Genomic DNA, 22,569 nt, shown 5'->3' with positions numbered 1-22,569 from the left:
AGTGATGAACCTACTGTAGTTGAACAAGAAATTTAAGTGAAGGATGCTCATCAAGGACTAGAACTTATACAGCAATTTTTTTCAAGCACAGCCTAACTGTGAAAGTGAAATAACTGCTATCATGCACCTTCATAATTCTCTTTTAAAACATGCTCAACCATTGAAACATTGTTTTTACAGATTATTTTAAAGCATGAAACAATTCTCTTGTTAGGTCTTGATAGGTATATGTAGCATATGTAGTGAAATTTACAACTTAATTGTAACCTTACTCTTCAATCTTCAATCAATACAAAATTTCCGATAATAATTTTCTTGTTTAATACTGTAGTACATATTATAAATAAGGTTATACTATATTGTATTAGTAGAATTACATTAAGTGTTCAAGCTTTTACTTGTTTTGTTGCTGATTTTATGAACAATTGATATAACGTTCTTCAATGATCATTTTTCTCATTCTCCTGTGGGCCACCATATAGAGCTTCGACCTTATTTACAATCTTTCTTTCATAATGGAATAAGTGACAATTTTAAAAGTGAATTATGTTTTGCTTGTAGGTATATGTGGCTGTGCACTCAGTTAAAGATGGCATTGAACTACTATATCGAGGAGAATTACGAGGAGCATTTCAGAAAGCTAAATTGGCTTTCATTCACTCTGGTAAGTTTTTTTAGATAAAAAAGGATTACCAAAGAATAGTTCTTAAATTTAATATACGACAGAATTATGGTTGCCCAAGGAAAATCATAACTTGATTTTTATTGAAATGTGTTTTTTTTTTTTTTTTTTTTATAGACTTGGCACACAGTTTTATTTGTTCTTTGCTTGTGTTGATGTTAGTTCATGTACATGAATACACTTTATAACATATTAAGATTTGTAAGTGCTTTTAGTGATGAATTCCAAACTTTTAATTTTCAACCATTATTTACAAATTTTCAAAAAATCAACATTCCAACAGTTTGAAAACTAGGGCACATTGAATAGAGTCTCTCAAATTCAGGTGGCAACAAACGTGTTACCCTCCTGAACATTTCTGCCATCTATGAACACATGCAAAACAGATCAGTGTCATATCTACCTCCTAAAATTCTATTAAGATGTACATATTGTGGTAAACACAAAAACATGTATATGTAGTAATTGTAGCATAATATGAAGTTTTAAAAATTATTTTTTAAATTTATACATGTAGTGATTGACTGTAAACAGCTGATATATTAGTAGAGGAAAAAATCATGTTGGCCAGTGTGTGATTAAAATCAGAACTGAAACAGATAATCTGTCATCTATTTTAATTTATTATACCCATGCATTATTGGAAATTGGTGTTTTTAAGTATGCTCAGAATCAGAGGTAGCACTTTTATTTCAAAACGGTTTAACGTGTTCACTGCTTCCTCGCACAAGTATGTGGGTTTGGATTTTTAATTCACTTGGAGGAACCATCTTACTCTTTTAGGACTTTTTCTTCCAATTTGACGGAAGAAAATCCAGAAATTTTTGTTAAGAAATCTTCACTGGAGGCTAATTAATTAAGTCAAAGTGAGAAGAAAGCCCAGAAATGTCTCTGCACTTTTCAATACAGTTTGACTCAATCCTGGCTCATAAAGAGTCATCGGAAAAGTCGGCAGCAAAAGTGTTAATGTTCTAAGCTAATATTTCATTTCAGATATATCTTTCAGTTTGATGAGTCTGAATTAAAGCTACAGTTTTTAAAATACTAAATAGAAGACTCTGTTCTCTTACTAAAGTGTGTTTGAATACTACTACTTCTTCTGCTTAGCCACTGCGGCGCCTCCGTGGCCAGGTGGGAAGGAGCAGTAGTGCATAGCACACGCTTCTTGATTAGACCGGGGTTCGAACCCGTCACCACCAAATATGGAGGATGCGGAAAGGTCAGGGAATGACCACCGCATATCCTGGAGCAATATGGCCTTAGTTGCTAATGCTCCTAAAAACCAAATAACAAAATAACTTAGCCACTGCTGGGCAAAGGCCTCTCCCAAAATCTTCCATCTTTTTCTGTTCTGCACCATGGTTGGCCAGTTTCCTCCTGCAAACTCCTTCAATTGTATAAGACAATGGTCAGGCCACACCTTGAGTACTGTGTACAGGTCTGGAGGCCTCATTTTAGAAAGGATGTAGATTTGCTTGAGCGTGTACAGAGAAGGGCAACAAGATTGGTGAGGGGAATGAAGGGATCCTCTTACCAAGAGAGGCTTAAGTTCTGCAAATCGCAATGGCTGGAGACTAGGCACCTCTGCGGTGATCTGATTGAGATGTATAAGGCCTTGAATGGGTGTGAAAATTTTTTTTTTTTTTTTTTGGCTGATGCTGCATAAGCTCATACACTGCTTTCTTGCATCACATGCCACTACTACTACTACCACTATTTCTTGGCTTTTTATTATAGATTTGGGTATGCTGATTTTGAATATTACCCAAGTTTTTGCATAGCATCAATGTTTTGCCCCAAAAATAAAAGAAAAGTACATATGCAATAATACTATATCAGATTTATTAACGGCACTTAACTTCTGGAAAGAACAGAGAATTAATCTTTGCTACAATTAAACAAGCTAAAAAAAATCACGGACTGAAAAATAGAAAAACTACTTTTCAGTCTGTGATTTTTTTAATAAAAAAATTTCCTTAAAATGTACATTTGAATGGCTTTGTCTTTTGTGGTCAGTGTGATCATTCTGCATCATATTTTCCTATAATTTTTGATCAACTTGTCAACTAGTTCTTTGTAATTTTCACTCTTAATGTTACCAAGAAAGCCATTCACAATATGGCAGAACTGCCAGGCATTTCTCTCAGCATCAGTTATTTTGTCTTCATTATTATGAAGCCACTATCTGCTTAAATTAGGAACCAATAACCATTCCATATTTTACTTGTGCATCAGACAGTTGGGAACATACATTGTGTATACTGAAGGTGTCATCTTGTGGATCCAGTGATTAACAAATTGTTTGACCAGGTCCTGGCTGGTTGCGACTAGATCGTGGCCAACAACAATTTTTTCATAAAGACCAATCAAATCAAAACAATAGCATGCAAATTCTGCAAGTGTAAAAGTGTATATAAATGACATCTTTTTCTATATGTGAAAGTCTGCAGCTAGGATCCAGTAGATTCCACCCATTTAAACTTTAATATCGAGAAATGTGCACTGGATATGGTTAGACCTAAATCCCTCACTAATTCATCCAATTCTTACTAATTGAAGAAATAGCTTTTTACTTGAACAGGCTTCTGATATATAATTAATCCCAATTATTCTGTTTACCAAATTCATCTTCTCTAGAAGGTGGATTGGGAATTGGCAGGTCTTGATTGTGTGGCACTGGAGCAGTAGAGGACAGTAGTTTGAGCATACAATACAGCTTTTCAATCTACAGAACTTTGAAACTTGAATATATCTGCCATACTAAATATTGAACAAGCCAATAAATTATCAAGGCAGTTGCCATGATAATTTATTGGCTTGCTCAATATTTAGTGTGTAGCAAAAGGCATGCACGTACAACTACCATTAGTAAAAAATCAGAGCTACAGGGCTCAATAACTTCCACGATTTTAGTATATTAAAAAGTAAGAGACTACCTCAATCTTTTTCATGGAATGCTTCTAGTCAATTCTCTCTCATATGTGACGAATAAAATAAGATGAAAAAATTGGAAAAAAACGAATTAATGAATTCCTACACTCATAGAGATACGACCAAATCCCATACACAACGGAACCGAAAGCTGAGAGCCCCGACCTGATCCCAAAACACATCAAACCACCGCAGTAAGACCATGAGTGCGAGTCTCTGAAGAAACTAGAGACTAGTTTCTTCAGAGACTAGTTTCAAGGGAACGTCTCATGGATGTAGCTCGTGTGTGCTGTTCTGAGTATTTATTCATTTGTCATAAAAATTAATAATAAATAACAGGAATATTTTAGTTAATATATTTTTATGGATTCTGCTTTTTATTTTGACCCAGGATGTCATGAAACCTTCATGAACAATATGTCAATTGTGTGCTCATAACTTTTAACTTATAACTTGACTTATTACTTATTTATTATTATTACTTATAACTTTTTTTAATTTTGTGATTTGTTTTATTTTCGCTTTACGTGTTGATTATTAGTATTAATAGTAGTAAATGATGCAAGAAAGTAAGTTTATACAGCATCTGCCAAAAAAAATCACATTTCACCTATACAGTTTACAATACATTTTACAATGTTGAGTCAGTTTGGTGTGACATATGCACTGGAAAAGTAAAATTGAGAGTGTGTTATAGGCCTAATGACTCTGATGAGTACAATGATCGATTGTACAGAGAAATAGAGCAGGCCAGTAAATCACAATGTCTTATAATGTGAGATTTTATCTTCCCAAATCTTGACTGGAACTTGTCGGTTAGTCACTCGCACACTAGCAAGACTTTTGTGGATTTATTGGATGATTGTTTTTACAGCAGCATGTTCGAGAGGAAATCAGAGGAAGTAATACTCTTGATCTGATTATCAGCAGTGATTATTCGTGCATTAAGAATATGCAGATAAAGGAACCACTAGGTGGCAGTGATCACCAGGGGCATATGCTCCCTTAACCATGCATATAAGTGTTCCTGGGTCTATCTTAAAAAAAAAAAAAAAAAAAACACTCAAAAACCTAGTTGTCGTGCCACCCCCTTACGATAATACCTGGATATGGTACTGGTGATCACAGTGTACTGATGTGGGATTTACTTAATGCTGTAACTATCATCAGGGTTAAAGGGAAGGGTTTTTGCTTTTGTAGAGGCGACTGCAGTGGTCTAAGACAGTTTTTAAATTCTATACAGTGGGACCAACTGATGATGTTACCAACGGCAAATTCTAAATGAGAAACATTCAAGGAATTAATTGTGGAAATTACTAGGCTTTTCATACCAACTAAGAATACTGTTCAAGGGTTAGGCCTAAATGGATGTCAGATTAAATAATGAGGCTCTTGCCAGAGAAGAAAAATGCATGGGATGCATATAAATTATCAGGGGACACAGAAGCCTGTAGAAGATATAAGATAGTCTGTAATCAAGTCACATTGCCGACCGGGCTAGCCAGGTGGGTAAAGTGCCTGCCTGGCAACCCAAAGGTCGCGGGTTCGATTCCAGCCTTGGGCTTGGATCAAAGTACTGCAAAAACCTTGGGAGGTGCATTATGGCCACAGGAGCCTATGCGCCAACAACTACCAAAAAAAAAAAAAAAAAATCAAGTCACAAAGGTGGTTAGGCAAGCAAAGGCAGATTACGAGAAATTTTTGGCAAAAGAATGCAAAGGAAAACAGCAAAGACTTCTTTACTTATATAAACTCTAGAAGAAAGGGGATGAATCAGATTGGTCCACTTGATATCAATGGTTTGACTGTTGATGATCCCACTCAGACAGATAACAAACTGAACAAGCATTTTGCATCTACATTCCACACATGAGGAATTCTGTAGGGAAGTGGAGGACAGAAGTTTATTAAACTCTAACAGAGAGCTAAATGAATTTGTAATATCTGAGAGCAAAGTGGAGGAGAAATTGTTGAAGTTAAACGTAAGAAAGGCACCTGAGGTGGATGGGATCTAACCAGCTATAATAAAGGAAGTGGCAAACCCTTTGTCATAATTATGAGAGCATCTTTGGACTCAGAGGAGGTCCCCACAGACTGGAGGTGTGCAAACGTTATCCCCAATTCACAAAGGGAGATCAAAGGGTGACATGAGTAATTACAGACCTGTTAGTTTAACTTCTGTTCCAGGGAAAATAATGGAGTCACTGATTAAAAAAGCATTGCAGGATCATATAGACAAGACCAGTAATAAATCAGACACAGCATGGGTTTGTTATGGGGAATTTTTTTCTGACCAATTTGATTGGATACTATGGAGGTGTGCAAAGTTCCTATGTGGTTACAAAGGAACTGGATGCAAAAAATAATTTTGATATCATATACTTGGATTTGGGAAAGCTTTTGATCCTGTTGCACATGGAAGACTACTGTACAAATTGGAGCAGTGTGGCATTAAAGGAAAGTTGTCACAATGGATAAAAGGGTGGTTGAGTGGGAGAAGAAGAGAGTGGTAATCAATGACACTGCTCTTTGTGGATTAATGATATTATTGGAGTCTCTCAGGATTTGTTGTTGTTTTGTATATTTATCAATGATATTGATGAAGTTATATCAGTCAATGTCCAAGTTTTCTTTTGATACAAAGGTTGGCAGGGTTGTTAATGACAGTATACTACTACAACAGAATCTATAAAAGTTGGGCAGATGGGCTAAGAAGTTAGTGACAATGGAAGTTTAAAATTGACAAATGCAAAGTACTGCATGTGCTAGAAGTATCCCCAAGAAACATACCAACACTGTGGTACTACACTCAGGGTGGTAGAGAATGAAAAAGACCTGGATGTAATTGTACAGTCAGATATGAAGTTTTCTGAGCAGTGCAGACAGGCTGCCAGAGCAGGTAATGGGGTCTTGTCAATGATATACAAGAATTTTTCTAGTAGGGAAAAGGAGGTGATTATCCTTTTGTATAAGGCAATGGTCAGGCCATGCCTTGAGTACTGCATACAGATCTGGAGGCCTTGTTTTAGGAAGGATGTAGAGTTGCCTGAATGAGTACAGAGAAGGGCAACAAGATTGGTGAAGGGAATGAAGAGGCCCTCTTACCAAGAAAGGCTTGAGTTCTGCAAATTATATTGTCTGAAGACTAGGACCCTGCGAGGTGATCTGATTGAGGTGTACAAGGCCTTGAATGGGTTGAGCAGGCTCAATGCTGATGGGATTCTTCCTCTTGCTAAGATTACAAACCTGAAAGGGCATAATTTCAAATTGAGGAAAGGCAGTTGTAGAATAGATGTGTGGAAATTTTCCTTTAGCCGACAGGTAGTTGATTGCTGGAACAAACTGCCATCTGTAGTGGAAGTTGATAGCTTAAGTAAGTTCAAGGAAGAACTGGAGAAATAACTTCTAGAGATGGACATGTAAAATGGACTTTTTTTTTTTTTTTTTGGCTGATGCTGTATAAGATTGCTTTCTTATATCATATGCCTCTGTTTAATGCTAATCCTATCCATCCTCTCTAAAAGTTTGTCTATTTCTTCCTTGAATTTATTCAAACTATCTACTTACATAACAATGGATGGAAGCTTGTTCCAGCAATCAACCACCATTGGCTGAAGGCAGACTTCTGCACATCTATTTGCAACTATCCTTCCTTGTTTTGAATTTTTGTCCCCTCATCTGCATAGTCTGAGCAAGAGAAAGAATCCCATAATCAGGGAGTTTGCTCAATCTATTCAAAGCCTTAAGCACCTCTACACCTCACAGGTGTCTAGTCTCTACATGCTGCAATTAGAAGAACTGAAGCCTTTCTTGGTAAGAGCACTCCATTTTTGTCCTCACCAGTCTTGTTGCCCTTCTCTGTACCCATTCCAGCAGCTCTACATCCTTCCTAAAATGTGGCCTCCAGACCTCTATGCAGTACTCAAGATGTGGCCTGGCCATTGCCTTATACAATGGGATGATCACCTCATTATCCTTGCTAGCAAAATTCCTTAATATCGTTGACAAAACCCAATGAGCTGTCCTGGCAGCCTGCCTGCACAGTTCAGAGAACTTTGTATCTGACTGCAAAATTAGCCGCAGATTCTTTTTGCTTTCCACTACTCTGAGTGTAGTACCACACAGTTGTTGGCGCCAACGTAGCCAGGTGGGCAGGAGCAGCAGTGTGTAGCACATGCCTCTTGATTAGACCAGGGTTCGAGCCCGTGACCACCAAATACGGAGGATGCGGACAGGTCAGAGAAGGACCACCGCATATCCCCGGAGCAATATGGCCTTAGTTGCTAATGCTCCTTAAAAAAAAAAAAAAAACCACACAGTTGATAAGATACTCTGGGATTCCTGCAATCCATATGCAGTACCCCGCAATTGCAAGTTTTCAGCCGTTTGCCAAATTTTTCCAGATCTTTTTGCAGCAGCTGCATACTTTCATTACTGTCATTAACCAACATGCCAACCTTTTGTATAATCTGCAAACTTAGACATCATGCCCAATATACCTTCATCAATATCATTAATAAATACAGAAAATAACATTGGGCCTAGCACCAAACCCTTTGAACTCCACTAATACTTAGTCCACGAAGAGCAGTGTCCATTGATAAACACTCTTTCTTCTCCCACTCAACAATCCCTTTGTCCATAGCGGTAAGTAGTCCTTAATGTCACACTGACCTAATTTATATAGCAATATTTTATGTGCAGTTGTATCAAAAGCTCTTCTGAATTCGAATGTATATGATATCAAAATTATTTTTTGCATCCAGTGCCTCTTTCACTGCATCATAGTATCCATTCAAATTGGTCAGACAAGATCTCCCCTTAACAAACCCATGCTGTGACTAAAGTTTAACTGCACTCCTGTCTAAATAGTCCTGCACCTATATTTTCTCTGGAACAGAAGTTAAACTAACAGGTCTGTAATTATTCATGTCACCCTCTGATTCCCCTTTGTGAACTGGGGATACATTTACACATCTCCAGTACACAGAAACCTTCGCTAAATCCAAAGATGAACTCGTAATTATGGATAAGGGTTTGCTTACCTCCTTTGCTGCTTCTCTTAATATAATTGGATAGATTGCATCCACCTCAGGTGCCTTTTTTTATGTTAACTTTGAAAATTTCTCTTCCACTTTCCTTTCAGTTATTACGGAATGATTTAGCTCCCTGTTAGAGTTTGATAAACTTCTGGCATTCACTTCCCTAAAGATTCCTCACATGTGAATATAGATGCAAAATACCTATTTAGTTTGTCAGCAAACTGAGCAGGATCATCAGCAGTTAAACCATCAATATCAGGTGGACTAGTGTGATTCATCCCCTTTCTTCTAGTTTTTACATAAGTAAACAATTCTGCTGTGTTTCTTTGCATCCATTGCCAAAGATTTCTCACAATCTCCCTTGGCATGGCTAACCTCCTCTGTGACTTGATTGCAGACCAGTTTATACAGGGTGTCAATACACGGCATAACTTCAGGAATGAGTTCCTCATATGTAGACAATAAAAATATTTTATATCAACGTAGTTCCAGAAATTCTTGGTTCCCAAGTTATTTACCGGAATGTCTTATCTCCCGCAGGTGATTTCCTTCATCACAAGGTACTGACAGAATCTGGTGGTTTTCCATTCCGACCATGTACTCAAATCAGGAGCAAGCAGATATGCACTTTATGTACGGTTTGGCAGACGGCAATGCCCTGGAGGCTCGTCATTTGTACCACGAAAGGTTCCCAGAGCGAAGATGTCCAGACAGGAAAATGTTGGCAGGTATTCATCGCTGCCTTTGTGAACATGGGACCTTTACACCTTGTGTGGCAGGTTGTGAGACAATACAAAACATGCCACGAATTTGGCATCGTCTTCGCGAGTCCATGAGACGTCTATGTGAGGCCTGTATTCAGGCAGAAGGTGGACATTTTGAACAATTACTATAAGGTGATGTGAACAGTTAAGTGTCATAAACAGACCTTCAAAACTCGGAAACGAAGCATTTCCTGAACTATGTTGATATAAAATATTTTTATTGTCTATATATGAGGAACTCATTCCTGAAGTTATGCCGTGTATTTTTGAGACACCCTGTATATATAACATTGGCTTTTGTATCACTGATAATTTGTATGCATCCCATGAATTTTTCTTTTTGCTACTGATAATCAGATCAAGAGTATTACTCTTTCTGGTTGCATCTTGAACATGCTGCTGTAGAAAACAGTCATACAATAAATCCACAAAAGCCTTGCTAGTGTGCTAGTGACCAAACAAAAAGTTCCAGTCAATATCTGGGAAGTTAAAATCCCCCATTATAAGACATTGTGATTTACTGGCCCACTTTATTTCTCTGTACAGTTGTCTGTTGAACTCATCACAGTCATTAGGCCTATAACATGTTCCTAATCTCATTTTTGTTTTCCCAGTTCTTATGTCACACCAAACTGACTGAACATTGCACTGTCCAACCATGTTAATTGTGGTTGCACTGCCTTAGATTTTTTTCTTAACTAACAGCATAATTCCCCATCTCCTATCCTGCCTGTCCTTTATGTATATATTTTACTCCCTATGTTCAAATTCTGCATCCCTTATATATGGGTGACACCACATCTTTGATATTCCCACAATGTCTGCATTTGATGACTTGACCAGCACTTCAATTTCCTTAAATTTATTTACTGTGCTCTTAGCATTGGTGTACATGCAGGCATGCACCTGTTTACTCTGACATAGCCCATGTATTTCCTTGATCCAAGATGACTCACATCAGGCCTTGAAATCCCTGTGCCTTGCTTTCCAGGCTGCAGCATATTCTAATAGAAGCAGTGCAAGAATCACTTTCACCTCTACCTGCAGGTATTAGTAAATTATATTAACCTGTATTTCCCTCCAAGTTTTCTGATCCATCTAACACTGCCTCAATGGCATCAGCAAATATTCTTGCACCCCTTCTATTTAAATGTGTCCCATCCCTGTAAAAGCACTCCCTCCTGTTAACAAGCATAACTATGCTGAGAAAAATTCTACCCTATGCACCTTGCACAATTTCTGCAGGGCCAAGTTGATTGACAAGGATCTCACTGTGTGCTTCCTCTTATCATGTCTAAGCAGAATTGCAGACACTTTCAAATTTAATCCTAATTTGCAACTTTTTCTCAGCATTGTCTTGTACTTGTTAGTTAGTCCTCAGATCTACTCTTAATGTCATTAGTGCCAATGTGTACAGCATAACCTTTTGTCCCCTTAAAAGATGATATCTGCTCTGTCTTCAGCTTTTGCCCCTGGCAGACACCCTGGTCCTATTCCACCTATCTTATTTGCACAGTATATTCCCTGACAATAGCTGCCTCCTGTGGGTCCAGTGCATTCTGCCTTGGGGTTGCTGTTGTAATGTGTGGGTGCAAGCTCTGGCATTGAAGTGGGCAACTGAGAACTCAATGGGCCCCCTAATTTAATTCCTTCAAGGACATCCAACCTGTTCTTCAAGCTTCAGAAATGCCCATCAGAACACTGAGTTGATGCCTAATATCCTCACACTACATCAAACACACACAAAGACATCCCCTTTGGCTGTATCATGTCCTGTTCCAGATAGTCCGCAAACATCAAACAAGTAGTACATTTTGTGAGGACATCTGCCTCCCCCTCAATTCTCCTCCAAGCCACAGCACTCCCGCTACTTTGAGCCCTTTGCTTTGCTGCTCTGGTCTGAAGCATGATTTCTGTTCAAATTTAATTTAATTAGAATACTACACTAAACTAATACTTTAATGCAATAATAATAACACTATGCAGTGATTATGCATCAATAATACATATGCTATAAGTTTATGTTATTAAATATATGTATTACAATATCAAGTTTATGTTATTGAGTTTACACTATATGTATTATTATGCTTGTAAAGTTATGAGTTAATTTTAATAGATAATAAAATTAATATCAATGCCAACCTATGTTATTCGAACTTTCCAGATACCTATTATCACAATAAGACCACTAGAATTTCCCTGTCATGCACTACAGTGCAAGTTGCAAGATATGATATTCATGCCAAATCACTGATTCTGAGGTTCTGCGTTTTAAGTCATAACTTACAAAATCTCTAGCTAAATTTAAAAATAAACTGATGAACATGACTAAGACTATAAAGCTATTTATAGAATGTTTTAATATGTTAATTAGGTCAATAAAATGGCAAAATTGTTCAAAAACTCATCCATTCCTGGAAGCTCAAAATTCTTCAACTTTGCAGTTTGTACTCAAACTGCAAGTTATTTAAAAACATTGGTGTTGCTGGTGAAATTAAAAAATTCTGCAGCTTAGTAAAAATATTTCTGGAAAGTTTCTAAAAAAATGATGCAATGAGAATTAAATAACCAGTTTGAACAAGTTTACCCTCACCTGCCAGATTTTAAAAAAAAAAAGTTTAGGTTTGATCCCTGCCATCTTTCAAAGTTCTGGAAAAAAAACTTTCACTAAAGGAGCAACTTCTGCTGTCATAATGTGATGTTTATATTATTTTGCCATATTCTCTTTAAACATATGCACAAAAAAAAAAAAAATTTACTTTCTAGTTTTGATTAGTTATGCTTTTCTGTATAGTGTTACACAATATAACTTTAAGTATTAAAGAAATATGTTATTTTATATATTCATACATACTTATCTATCATAGTACAAACAGTTTTTTTTGTGTTTGATTTGTCTTACAGAGCAAGCTTTCTTTGATCCTTCCTTGCTGGCTCTTTTATATTTTCCAGATGACCAAAAGTATGTTTGTTTTATTTTATTATTTTGCTTGTATTATGCTTGATTGATTTGTTGCTTTGTGATAGGAACATGTATTACAAAGCAACAAACTTACACATATAAAAAGAACGTATATAAATACAAACTTGCGTATATAAAAATTATTAGTAAAGGCACATGCCTTGAATCTATTTAAACTATCAACCTCTACAACGACAGATGGAAGTTTATTCCAGCAATCAACTACCTGCTGTCTAAAGGAAAACTTTCGCACATCTATCCTACAACTGTCTTGCCTCAATTTGAATTTATGCCCTCTCTGGCAATTATTCTGAGCCAGAGGAAGAATCCCATCAGCATTGAGCATGCTCAAACCATTCAAGGCCTTATACACCTCAATCACCTCGCAAGTGCCTAGTCTCCAGACACTGTGATCTGCAAAACTTAAGCCCTTCTTCATAAGAGCAATCTTACTAATCTTGTTGCCCTTCTCTGTACTCATTCCAGCAGCTCTACATCCTTCTTAAAATGAGGCCTCCAGACCTGTATACAGTACTCAAGGTGTGGCCTTATACAAGGGGATAATCACCTCCTTATTCCTGCTAGAAAAATTCCTGTATATCATTGACAAGACACCATGAGCTACTCTTGCAGACAGTCTACACTGCTCAGAAAACTTCATATTTGCCTGAACAATTACCCCCAGGTCCTTTTTCGTTTTCTACCACCGTCAGTGTATATGTTACTTTGGGGTTACTGCTTCCCATATGCAGTACTTTACATTTGTCAATGTTAAACTTCAGTTGCCACCTCTCAGCCCACCTGCTCAACTTTTCTAGATCCTGTTGCAACAGCATACTGTCATTAGTGTCATTAACAACCCTGCCAATCTTTGTATCGTCTGCAAACTTGGACATTAAGCCTGATATACCATCATTAATATCATTAATAAATACAGAAAACAACACTGAACCTTGGGAGACTCCACTAATAACATTAGTCCACGAAGAGCAGTGTCCATTGATTACCACTCTGTCTTCTCCCACTCAACCATCCCTTTATCCATAGCAGCAATTTGCCTCCAGTGACTCAATTATACTCAAACATTGATAAATTATATTACTACAAATACTGAAAAATTAATATTATGTTAAACTTCAGTACTACATAACTTCTTTAGTATTTGTAGTAGTATGATTTATCAATGTTTGAATTATGGTTCTACCCAAGTTGCTAAAAAACTTTTTAAATTATACAGGGTGTTTCAAAAATACACGGCATAACTTCAGGAACGAGTTCCTCATATGTAGACAATAAAAATATTTTATATCAACATAGTTCCGGAAATGCTTGGTTTCCGAGTTTTGAAGGTCTGTCTATGACACTTAACTGCTCACATCACCTTATAGTAATTGTTCAAAATGTCCACCTTCTGCCTGAATACAGGCTTCACATCAACGTCTTGTGGACTCGCGAAGACGATTACTTGTGCAGGGTAATCTGCTGGTAACAAAGCCTGTATACCCATTGCAGATGGTAAGGATACAGTTGATGTTCTCGCAACACTCTCCAAATAGTTGAACATTGAACAGTCAGTTGCATTGCTATTCTGCGTGTGCTGATTCCAGGAGTAGCATGCACAACATCCAAAATCTCCTCCTCTACTTCAGGAGTCATTGGTCTTGGTTGTCCTCTGTCGGCAGCACAAGGTGTAAAGGTCCCATGTTCACAAAGGCGGCGATGGATACCTGCAACCATTTTCCTGTCTGGACATCTTCGTTCCGGGAAACTTTTGTGGTATAAACGATGAGCCTCCAGAGCATTGCTGTCCGCCAAACCGCACATAAAGTGCATATCCGCTTGCTCCTGATTTGAGTACATGGTCGGAATGGAAAACCACCAGATTCCGTCAGTACCTTGTGATGAGGGCGCTGTATCGTCCAGTGTGGCTCATGTGTAGTGAATGTGCTCCTGCTTTTTGAGATATTTAATGCGTTCATTGACAACCCCCTTATGTGTAAATATGTTTTCCTAGAAGTTAAAGTTGTGGTGAGTTCATAGGTGATTTTTTGGTTGTTGCGACCGTGGGGTTGTGGAATTATTTGCATGAGATTATATTACGAACTGAGTAATTGATTTCATAGTCGTACATTGCATTGCATAGTGCTTATACATATATCACTGAAATCTCCCATAGAGATACCATTATCCCATAGACTTTGTATGGATGATAATGGCGACTTGAAATATTCCATTTTTTGAAATTAGTCATGGAGACGGAAAACATTTACTAGCGCCATCGCAGTATTTTGACTTAATATCGTTTGTTCATTAGTTTACTTAAGCCTTCTGTTGGATAACATTGTGGGCTTGTTTGGGCTATCATTTCTCAATCTTAAAGTTGATATTTCTCCTCATCTATTGGTCCTTGGGACCCCGTTATTGGTAGGTGAGGATCTTATAAAAATACTTAATTTCAAGAATTTTTCTGGCGCCCTCAGGCTATTAGGGACTGAGATCTAGACACTGCTTTTCGAAGATTTCGGAACTTCCCTTCCACTTTCCATCCAGCTGGATAAGTGAAATACATATTAAACATAGACATATTGATATAACTCTGTCTTTAGGGTACTAATGAGTATCCTATTAGGATTGAGAAGACAAGTTTAGAACAAGAGGATAGACAACAGTCGTGTGGTTTTTTTTTTTTTTTTTGACTACATTTATCTGACATGGATACTGACTTGGACCATGACCAAGTTAGGATACTGACACAAGATATTGACATTGAGAATTCTTCTGGATCAGAATCTACGGATTCATCTAAGAAAAAAAAGGGGTGCAGGGGGAAGAAAACTCCCAAAACTCGTAGAATTACTCAAGCTCGAGGAGATAAAAACATTGTGGTGGAGGAGAGTCCCTCTGTTTCGTTGGCTTCTGAGCCACCAATGGTCATTGTCGATAGTAACTCGATTCCAACAGAATCTTCTGAAGATCTTTCTCTAACAGAAGGATTGGACCTGGGTGGGTCTTTGAATGCTTCAATTGTATATGCGACGGTTGCCAAAATCAGGAAAGCTCTGGGAGAGTTTCTATCAAAGGATTCTAGCAAGATAACTGTCTGCCTCTAACCGCATTCATAGTCTATGGGCGGATCTAGAGGCAGTTACCACCGCAATCTTAATTGACAATGAACGACTTAAGACCAAAGCATCTGAATTGGAAATCAGAGCAAGTCTTTTGGACAAGATGATACAGATCCAACGTGATCTACATCCTCATAAGACTTTTTCGGAAGTTGTTCGTGGTGGTACAAAGTGAAATAGACAGACTCCTGAAATAACAGAGATTCCACTGCTAACGTCTTCAGTGGAGGTGGCAGCTTCTTCGGGCAGACCAATTGCTGGTGAAGATAGGATGGATTCCGTAAGTGGGATCTCTGATTCCGAAAACATACTAATACTTAGGCCCTCTGCAGAATCTTCCCTGGCGTCTAGCCAGGAAATCAGGAAGGCAGTTACTGAAGTGATTAAAAAAGATCACAGGGACATGAAAATCAAGGGTGTACGTCTTTTGAGAAATAAAGGTGTGTTGTTAGAGACAACAAATCCTGATGATGCCAAGAAGATCTCAAGTGCTTCTGCATTAAAAAAAGCAGGATTATCAATAGAAAAACCCAGATTGTCCGATCCTACAATTTTGATCTACGGTGTCCCGAAGGAATATTCTAAGGAGGATATTTTGGAGGATTTAATTAATAAAAATTTAAAAGACTTTGGTTTTAGCCAGGAGGAAGTTAAGAATGAGATTACATTCAGATTTAACTCTGGCACCGGAACCAGAGTGACCAATTGGGTTATTGGTTTCAGCCCACGCCTTATGGGACACGTGATTCAGAGTGACAAAATCTATCTAGGTTTCACGTCACATAGATTTCGTAAGTTTACACTTGTAAGCAAATGCTTCAGATGTCTGGGATATGGTCACAGTGCGCAGTTCTGTTCCCATAAAGCTGTATCTTGTGGCCACTGCGGGGGTGGAGGCCATGTTTTTTCTGACTGTATTCACAAGGAGGAACCACCTCAGTGTGTTAATTGTAAACGTAGAGGTAGGGATTGTAATCACTCGGTCAGGGATAATAAATGCCCTGAGTATCTTAAAGCTGTTGAATTGACAGACCGAAGAACCAGACATGAATAATACAACGGTAATTGATTCAACAAGTGTTAACCTGCAATACGGCGAAATAAAAATTCTTCAAATTAATGGGCAAAGATCTCGTGCAGCGGCGGACGAGATTAGGAAAGCTGCTGATGATCTGGGATTTGATATTGTATGCTTGCAAGAACCGTATTACTCTTCTCAGGTAGGGGGTTCAGCATATAAAGTTATAGGATATCCAATTTCGGCAAGGATTATTGCCTCAAGTGACGATCGACCCAAGGCCGCCATAATTATCTTTAACAGTGAACTAGTAATAACAACTATCTCAAGTGAATGTTCTGCTACCACAGTTTGTATCCTGGCTTCCTCCAGGGACCAGTCGTTTTATCTGGTTTCCCAGTATTTTCCTCCCTCAGAAGATATTCAGCCAGCCTTACACAGACTTGACAGGGTATGTAGCAGATTTTCAGCTAAAAACTTACTAATTACAGCAGATTTCAACGCTAAGTCTACACTTTGGAACAGTGGCTTTTCTGATGCTCGAGGCGAGCAGTTGGTTGATCTGATCTTGGATCATAATCTCTGTGTAAAGAACTTGCCAAATAAACCATATACATTCTCGACGACAAATGGTGAATCTAATATAGATGCTACTTTAACCTCCATTAATCTGGTGGATAGGGTGCAAAATTGGGACGTCAATCCGTATCTAATTAATAGTGATCATCGAGCAATCACCTTCTCGATTTTACCGGAGGATAGGCAAGTGAATATAACAATAAGGGATTTAAGGCGTTTTCGGATGGACAGGATGAACTGGACCAAGTTTCGTGAATATCTGAATACAATTTTTAATGGAGATGACAAAGTAATCATTAACACCTTAACAGCAAAAGAATATGTTTTTCTGGTTCAATATCATTTATATCAAGCGATGGCCTACTCGACGAAAAGAAAACAGACAGGAAGAACTTCTGTCCCATGGTGGTCTTCGGCACTAGCTGAATTGAGACAACAAACTCAACAAGCACGAAAAGCATACCAAAGGAATAGGCATCTATCGGACGCAGACACTCAGGCTTTGAAAAATGATTACATAGACTTGAGGAAGAGGTACCATAAAGCAATTGCTGATAGCAGGCAAAATTGTTGGCAACGTCTGGTGAAGGAAACAGGAAATGCTGACCCTTGGGGTATAATTTATAAGCTTTCAAGAAATAAACTTTTGTGTGGTGAAATTTACAACACGATAATTAGAGAGAATCAAGAAACTTCGGACTGGGAATCTACAGTCGAATGGATAGTGAGTAGCCTATTTCCGGAAGATTTGCTGTTTATGGACAGCCCTGATCAAGCGGAAATTAGACGCATTAATCGTGAATATAAGGGGACAACCGAAACTGCCATTTTTAATATGCTTGAGCTAGGTGCTGCAGTAGCTAAATTGAACCATAAAAAATGTCCTGGCATTGACCTCATTGAGAATCAAGTAATTGAAAAATTTTATGAATTCTTCCCTGAGATTTTATTAAAACTTATTTAATAAATGCCTGCTAGAAGGGCTTTTCCCTCTCGAATGGAAGCTTGCGCTCTTAAAAATCTTGCATAAACTGGGAAAGCCAAAAACAAACCCCAGAGCATACAGGCCAATTTCTTTATTGGCAAATCTTGGCAAATTATTTGAAAGGATGATTGCCCCAAGGATTTTTAAATTATTTACAGAACATAAACTCTCCTCTGATTGCCAGTTTGGATTCAAAAAAGGACGTTCCACTGAGGACGCAATCTCAACCCTGCTGACTTACATTCAGGAGGCAAACAGCAAATATGTTCTTGCTGTTTTTATTGACTTTGAGGGCGCTTTCGATTCCCTTTGGTGGGAGAGTGCTCTCAGGTCACTGCAACTGGCAAAGTGTGATGACTACCTGTTCAAGAGTCCTCAGATCTTACTTTAAGGATCGACAAATTAGAGTATGTGCAAAGCATTTATCATACACGACTACTGTTTCAAGAGGATGCCCTCAGGGTTCAGTCTTGGGACCTCTCTTTTGGAATGCAGTGCTAGACCAGTGGCTCACGAAGGATAGCGATGAGTTCATCAAAGTTGCATATGCAGATGACTTGGTGGTGGCGGTGCAGGGAGGATCAAGACAAATTCTCGAACAAAAAATTCAGTCAGTTTTGAATAATTTAGTGGCATGGGCGGGTTTGAATAAACTAAAGATTTCTGTCACCAAGACCAATTTCATGGTGTTTAAACACTTCGATTATGGAAGGCCGCCAAAGGTAACCCTATATGGTACTCAAATTCCATATGTACAAAACACCAAGTATTTGGGTTTAACTTTAGATGATCGTCTCAGGTTTCATGTACATGTCACTAAAATCAATGAAAAAATCAAAACGTTCGTAGCTGCAGTTGTTAGAATTTCCCGCAAGGAATGGGGTTTATCCAAAAAAACTCTGGTATTGTACTACAAGACGATATTTCTTCCCATTGTAGATTATGGTGCTGGTATTTGGTTTGCGGCTGCTACCAAGGTTACAACTAAAGCCAAGCTTCTATCCCTGCAACGAACAATGTTGCTTACAGTTATACGCGCTCCAAGGACAGTGTCGACAAATGCCTTACAGGTTATTGCAGGTACCATCCCCTTGGATTTACACATTATTTTCCGAGGTATTGTATATAACTTAAAGAAGGGAAGGGTGTTACAAATATTGAATATCACCTCTAATCCAAATAACAACATAAAGGAGGAAAAACGTAGAATTTGGGGTGAGCTTGTGAATTGCTGGCAGCAACGTTGGGATTTGAGTGAGTATGGAACCATTACAAGAGGCTTCATTCCAGCCGTAAGCTTTGCAATGGACAGGAGGGTGTTGTCTTGGTTTGCTACCACCATGACCACGAGTTACTTAATCACTGGACATGGCTTAAGGGCCAAACTATTTGAAAGAGGATTAGAACCTGACCCCTACTGTTCGTGCGGTGAGGTGGAATCTTGGAGACATGTCATCCTTGAATGCGGACTGTATACTTCAGACAGGCAGGAATTACTAAATAGGTTGCCAAACCTCACGGAGAATAATTTACCTCTCTTGGTTCAGAGGTGGGACATCTTTGCTTTGCTTCAGGAATTCTCGGCCAAAGTTTTTAAAAGAAGACAGGAGCTAAGAAATCTATTGCAGGATACCAATTAAGGGAAGTGCTGCACATTTGACGACAGAACACTTCGTGTAATGTCATCTTTATAGGATGTTTCTTGTCTACAGCGAGATGATCTTCTGCTCCTGGACACCCAATTGCAGGCTTGCATTTGTGGATGGACTCTAAAGTGGAGATAATGTTAATGTTAATGTTTCTAAGTGTTAAGTTAATGTCATTTACATGTAAATAATCGTATAATGTTGCTTTTGTTCAACAAGTGTACATTGTTCTTAGTTGGAAAATTTATTTTTTTATTTTTTTTTTTATTTTATTTTTTTTTTTTCACTGGCCTCCAAGTTTGGGCAGCCTTGGGGGCGGGATTGCTGGCACCTACCAGTATAGCACTACTTCCGGTAGGTGCAGGATTTTTGCATTACAGCACACATAGAGAATGGTGGATCCAGGTGTTAGTTAATCCCTGGTGGCGAAATGGCCTGACATAATGCTCTTTTTTTCAGGCCTGTTTTGCAGACGTTCTGAGCTTTCTCAGGAGTAAAAGGTGGAGATGGGCTTGTGTCTAGGAGCCACCCTTCATATCAGGACACACACAATCAATGTACAGAAAGACTACAGTATTTATAAGAGCATGTATTTAAATCTGTATATAAATATTGTATATAAATTGATTAATATTGTATATAAATTGATTAAGATATCTTGAGAATGTATATACAGTTGTGTGTTAATAAATAAAAAAAAAAAAAAAAAAAGTACCTTGTGATGAAGGAAATCATCTGCGGGAGATAAGACATTCCGGTTAATAACTCGAGAACCAAGCGTTTCCGGAACTATGTTTATATAAAATATTTTTATTGTCTACATATGAGGAACTCGTTCCTGAAGTTGTGCCACGTATTTTTAAGACACCCTGTATAGTATCACATGAACAAATGAATATGCCATACATTTAAAAATCTGTGAATAAGAAACCACTAGCTTTGAAACATCTGCCCTGGCAGCATCTCAGGTTTTTGAATGTATAGTATACTGTATTACATATTTGTATATGTTTTTCTCTGATTTACTGCACCTCTAATAATGAACTAATGGATCAAAGCAGTAAAATTTTGCCACAAATAGATGTTATGCAACTTTAGTGAACCTCAAATAAAATCAGATAATTTCATGATTTAACTGTATTCAATTTTTGATCATGGGAATCATTTTGCTCCCACTGAAGATTGAAGCTGAGTACTCATTGCTGATGCTTTGTTTATGTTCAACTGAAATAATGTTACACATGGTTCTTCTTAAGTTGCTAATATCTTTTTAAATTATATAGTATCATGTGAATATGCTATACATTTAAAAATCTATGATTGAGAAACAAGTTACTTTGAAACATCTGCCCTGGCAGTGTCTCAGGTTTTTAAATAAACAGGAGATTCGCCCATTACAATTTAAAAAGATATTAGCAATTTAGACAAAACCATGAATAAAGCTATTTGTTTCTAAGTTAAATATAAACTGAATGCAGTAAAGCATGCAAATTTTATTTGATTTCATCTTCTGCATTGAAATATCACACTGCAATTGCATAGTATTGTACTTAGTAAACTTGTTTTTTGGATTATCAGATTATGACAATAAGCAGTATTATAGCAGTAATATTGCTTATTGCTATAATTAAAGTAACACTGTTTTATTGAATTATGACACAGTTTTACTAGCAGTCCCACTACTATTGCTAGCAAATACTGTATATGGTAGAAACAAAAATAGGTGGACAAAAATCAATCAGTGTTTGTGTTGAACAGGTTCTTTAATGACTTATTTCTTTGGTGGGGCATGTATAACAATAACATCTTTTTTTCCCCTCCCTCATATTTATGCATCATATAAACTGATTTTTGGTTTGTACTGTGTAACAGAAAAAGGAAATGTAAAAATGAACACATAAGCAAAAAAATTTCACAATTTAAAATTCGAATTCAAATTATTTAACTGAAGCTTGTCACTCATATATATATATTGTGCACTTGTCTGTAGAAGTATGGGCTGATTTGTATATCATGCAGACTGAAAAACATGGAATAATTCAAAAGAGGGAACTTTTTTTAACTTAAGCTTGTCACCTGTATATATATATATATTGTGCATTTGTCTGTAGAAGTATGGGCTGATTTGCATATCGTGCAGACTGAAAAACATGGAATAATTCAAAAGGGGAACCCTGCACCCTCTGTCTGAAATTGGCTAACTGCAAACTCAATTGAGGAGAACCTTGGAATTTCCTCCAGTAATTAATCTGACAGGAATAATCAAACCCAGATCTCTCAAGTAGGAGATGTAATGTATTATACTGATTAAGCTGATTAAAGAAAAGCATAGTCTTTACTTCAGAAATGCTTTTCTCAAGTAAAGCAGCATTTCATATCATGCATAGAGACTTTTAAATCAATTAGTCTAAAACATGATACTAAAATGGTTATAATGTGCATGATTATGAGAAATGTTGTATTTTTGGCTCTAAGCTTGAACTAGGGTGGGAAACATGCTTGGCCAAGAAATAAAGGTTGCAGGTTTCAGTGTCACCTGTCTAGTATGGATGTCGTGATTGTCCAGTATCCTTTAATATGAGTATAAATGGTGAAGTATGATTTCAACAATTGAGTCACCTCAAAAACTAAAGGTGTACTGCTAAGTACTATACTGTGAACTAGCTTTGAATGTCTCACAAAATTGATGTTATATGTTGCAAGTACACAGTAACAGCGATGTACAGTCTGAGAAAAAATGTAAAACAAAAATAAATTGGTGTTTTAAAATTATTAATGGAACATAATACATAAACTTAGAACCTGTGGTTTTTTTTTTTTGTTTTTTTTTTT

General features: G+C 37.4%; 1 protein-coding gene across 1 annotated transcript in view; it reads left to right on the top strand.

Moving 5' to 3' along the window:
* Nucleotides 1-22,569, top strand: part of PIG-S (phosphatidylinositol glycan anchor biosynthesis class S) — a 270,275-nt gene that overhangs the window by 220,664 nt on the left and 27,042 nt on the right. The window contains exons 13-14 of the mRNA XM_090389333.1: nucleotides 562-664; nucleotides 12,327-12,384. Coding sequence (XP_090245459.1) covers nucleotides 562-664; nucleotides 12,327-12,384 — 161 coding nt within the window. The remainder of the gene's footprint in view (nucleotides 1-561; nucleotides 665-12,326; nucleotides 12,385-22,569) is intronic.

Source organism: Mastigoproctus giganteus, unplaced genomic scaffold, assembly GCF_048544385.1.
Source record: "Mastigoproctus giganteus isolate SK-2022 unplaced genomic scaffold, ASM4854438v1 scaffold_15, whole genome shotgun sequence".
NCBI lineage: Eukaryota > Metazoa > Arthropoda > Arachnida > Uropygi > Thelyphonidae > Mastigoproctus > Mastigoproctus giganteus.
Note: the sequence above shows the minus strand (reverse complement) of the source record. Positions and strands in the feature narration are given on the sequence as shown.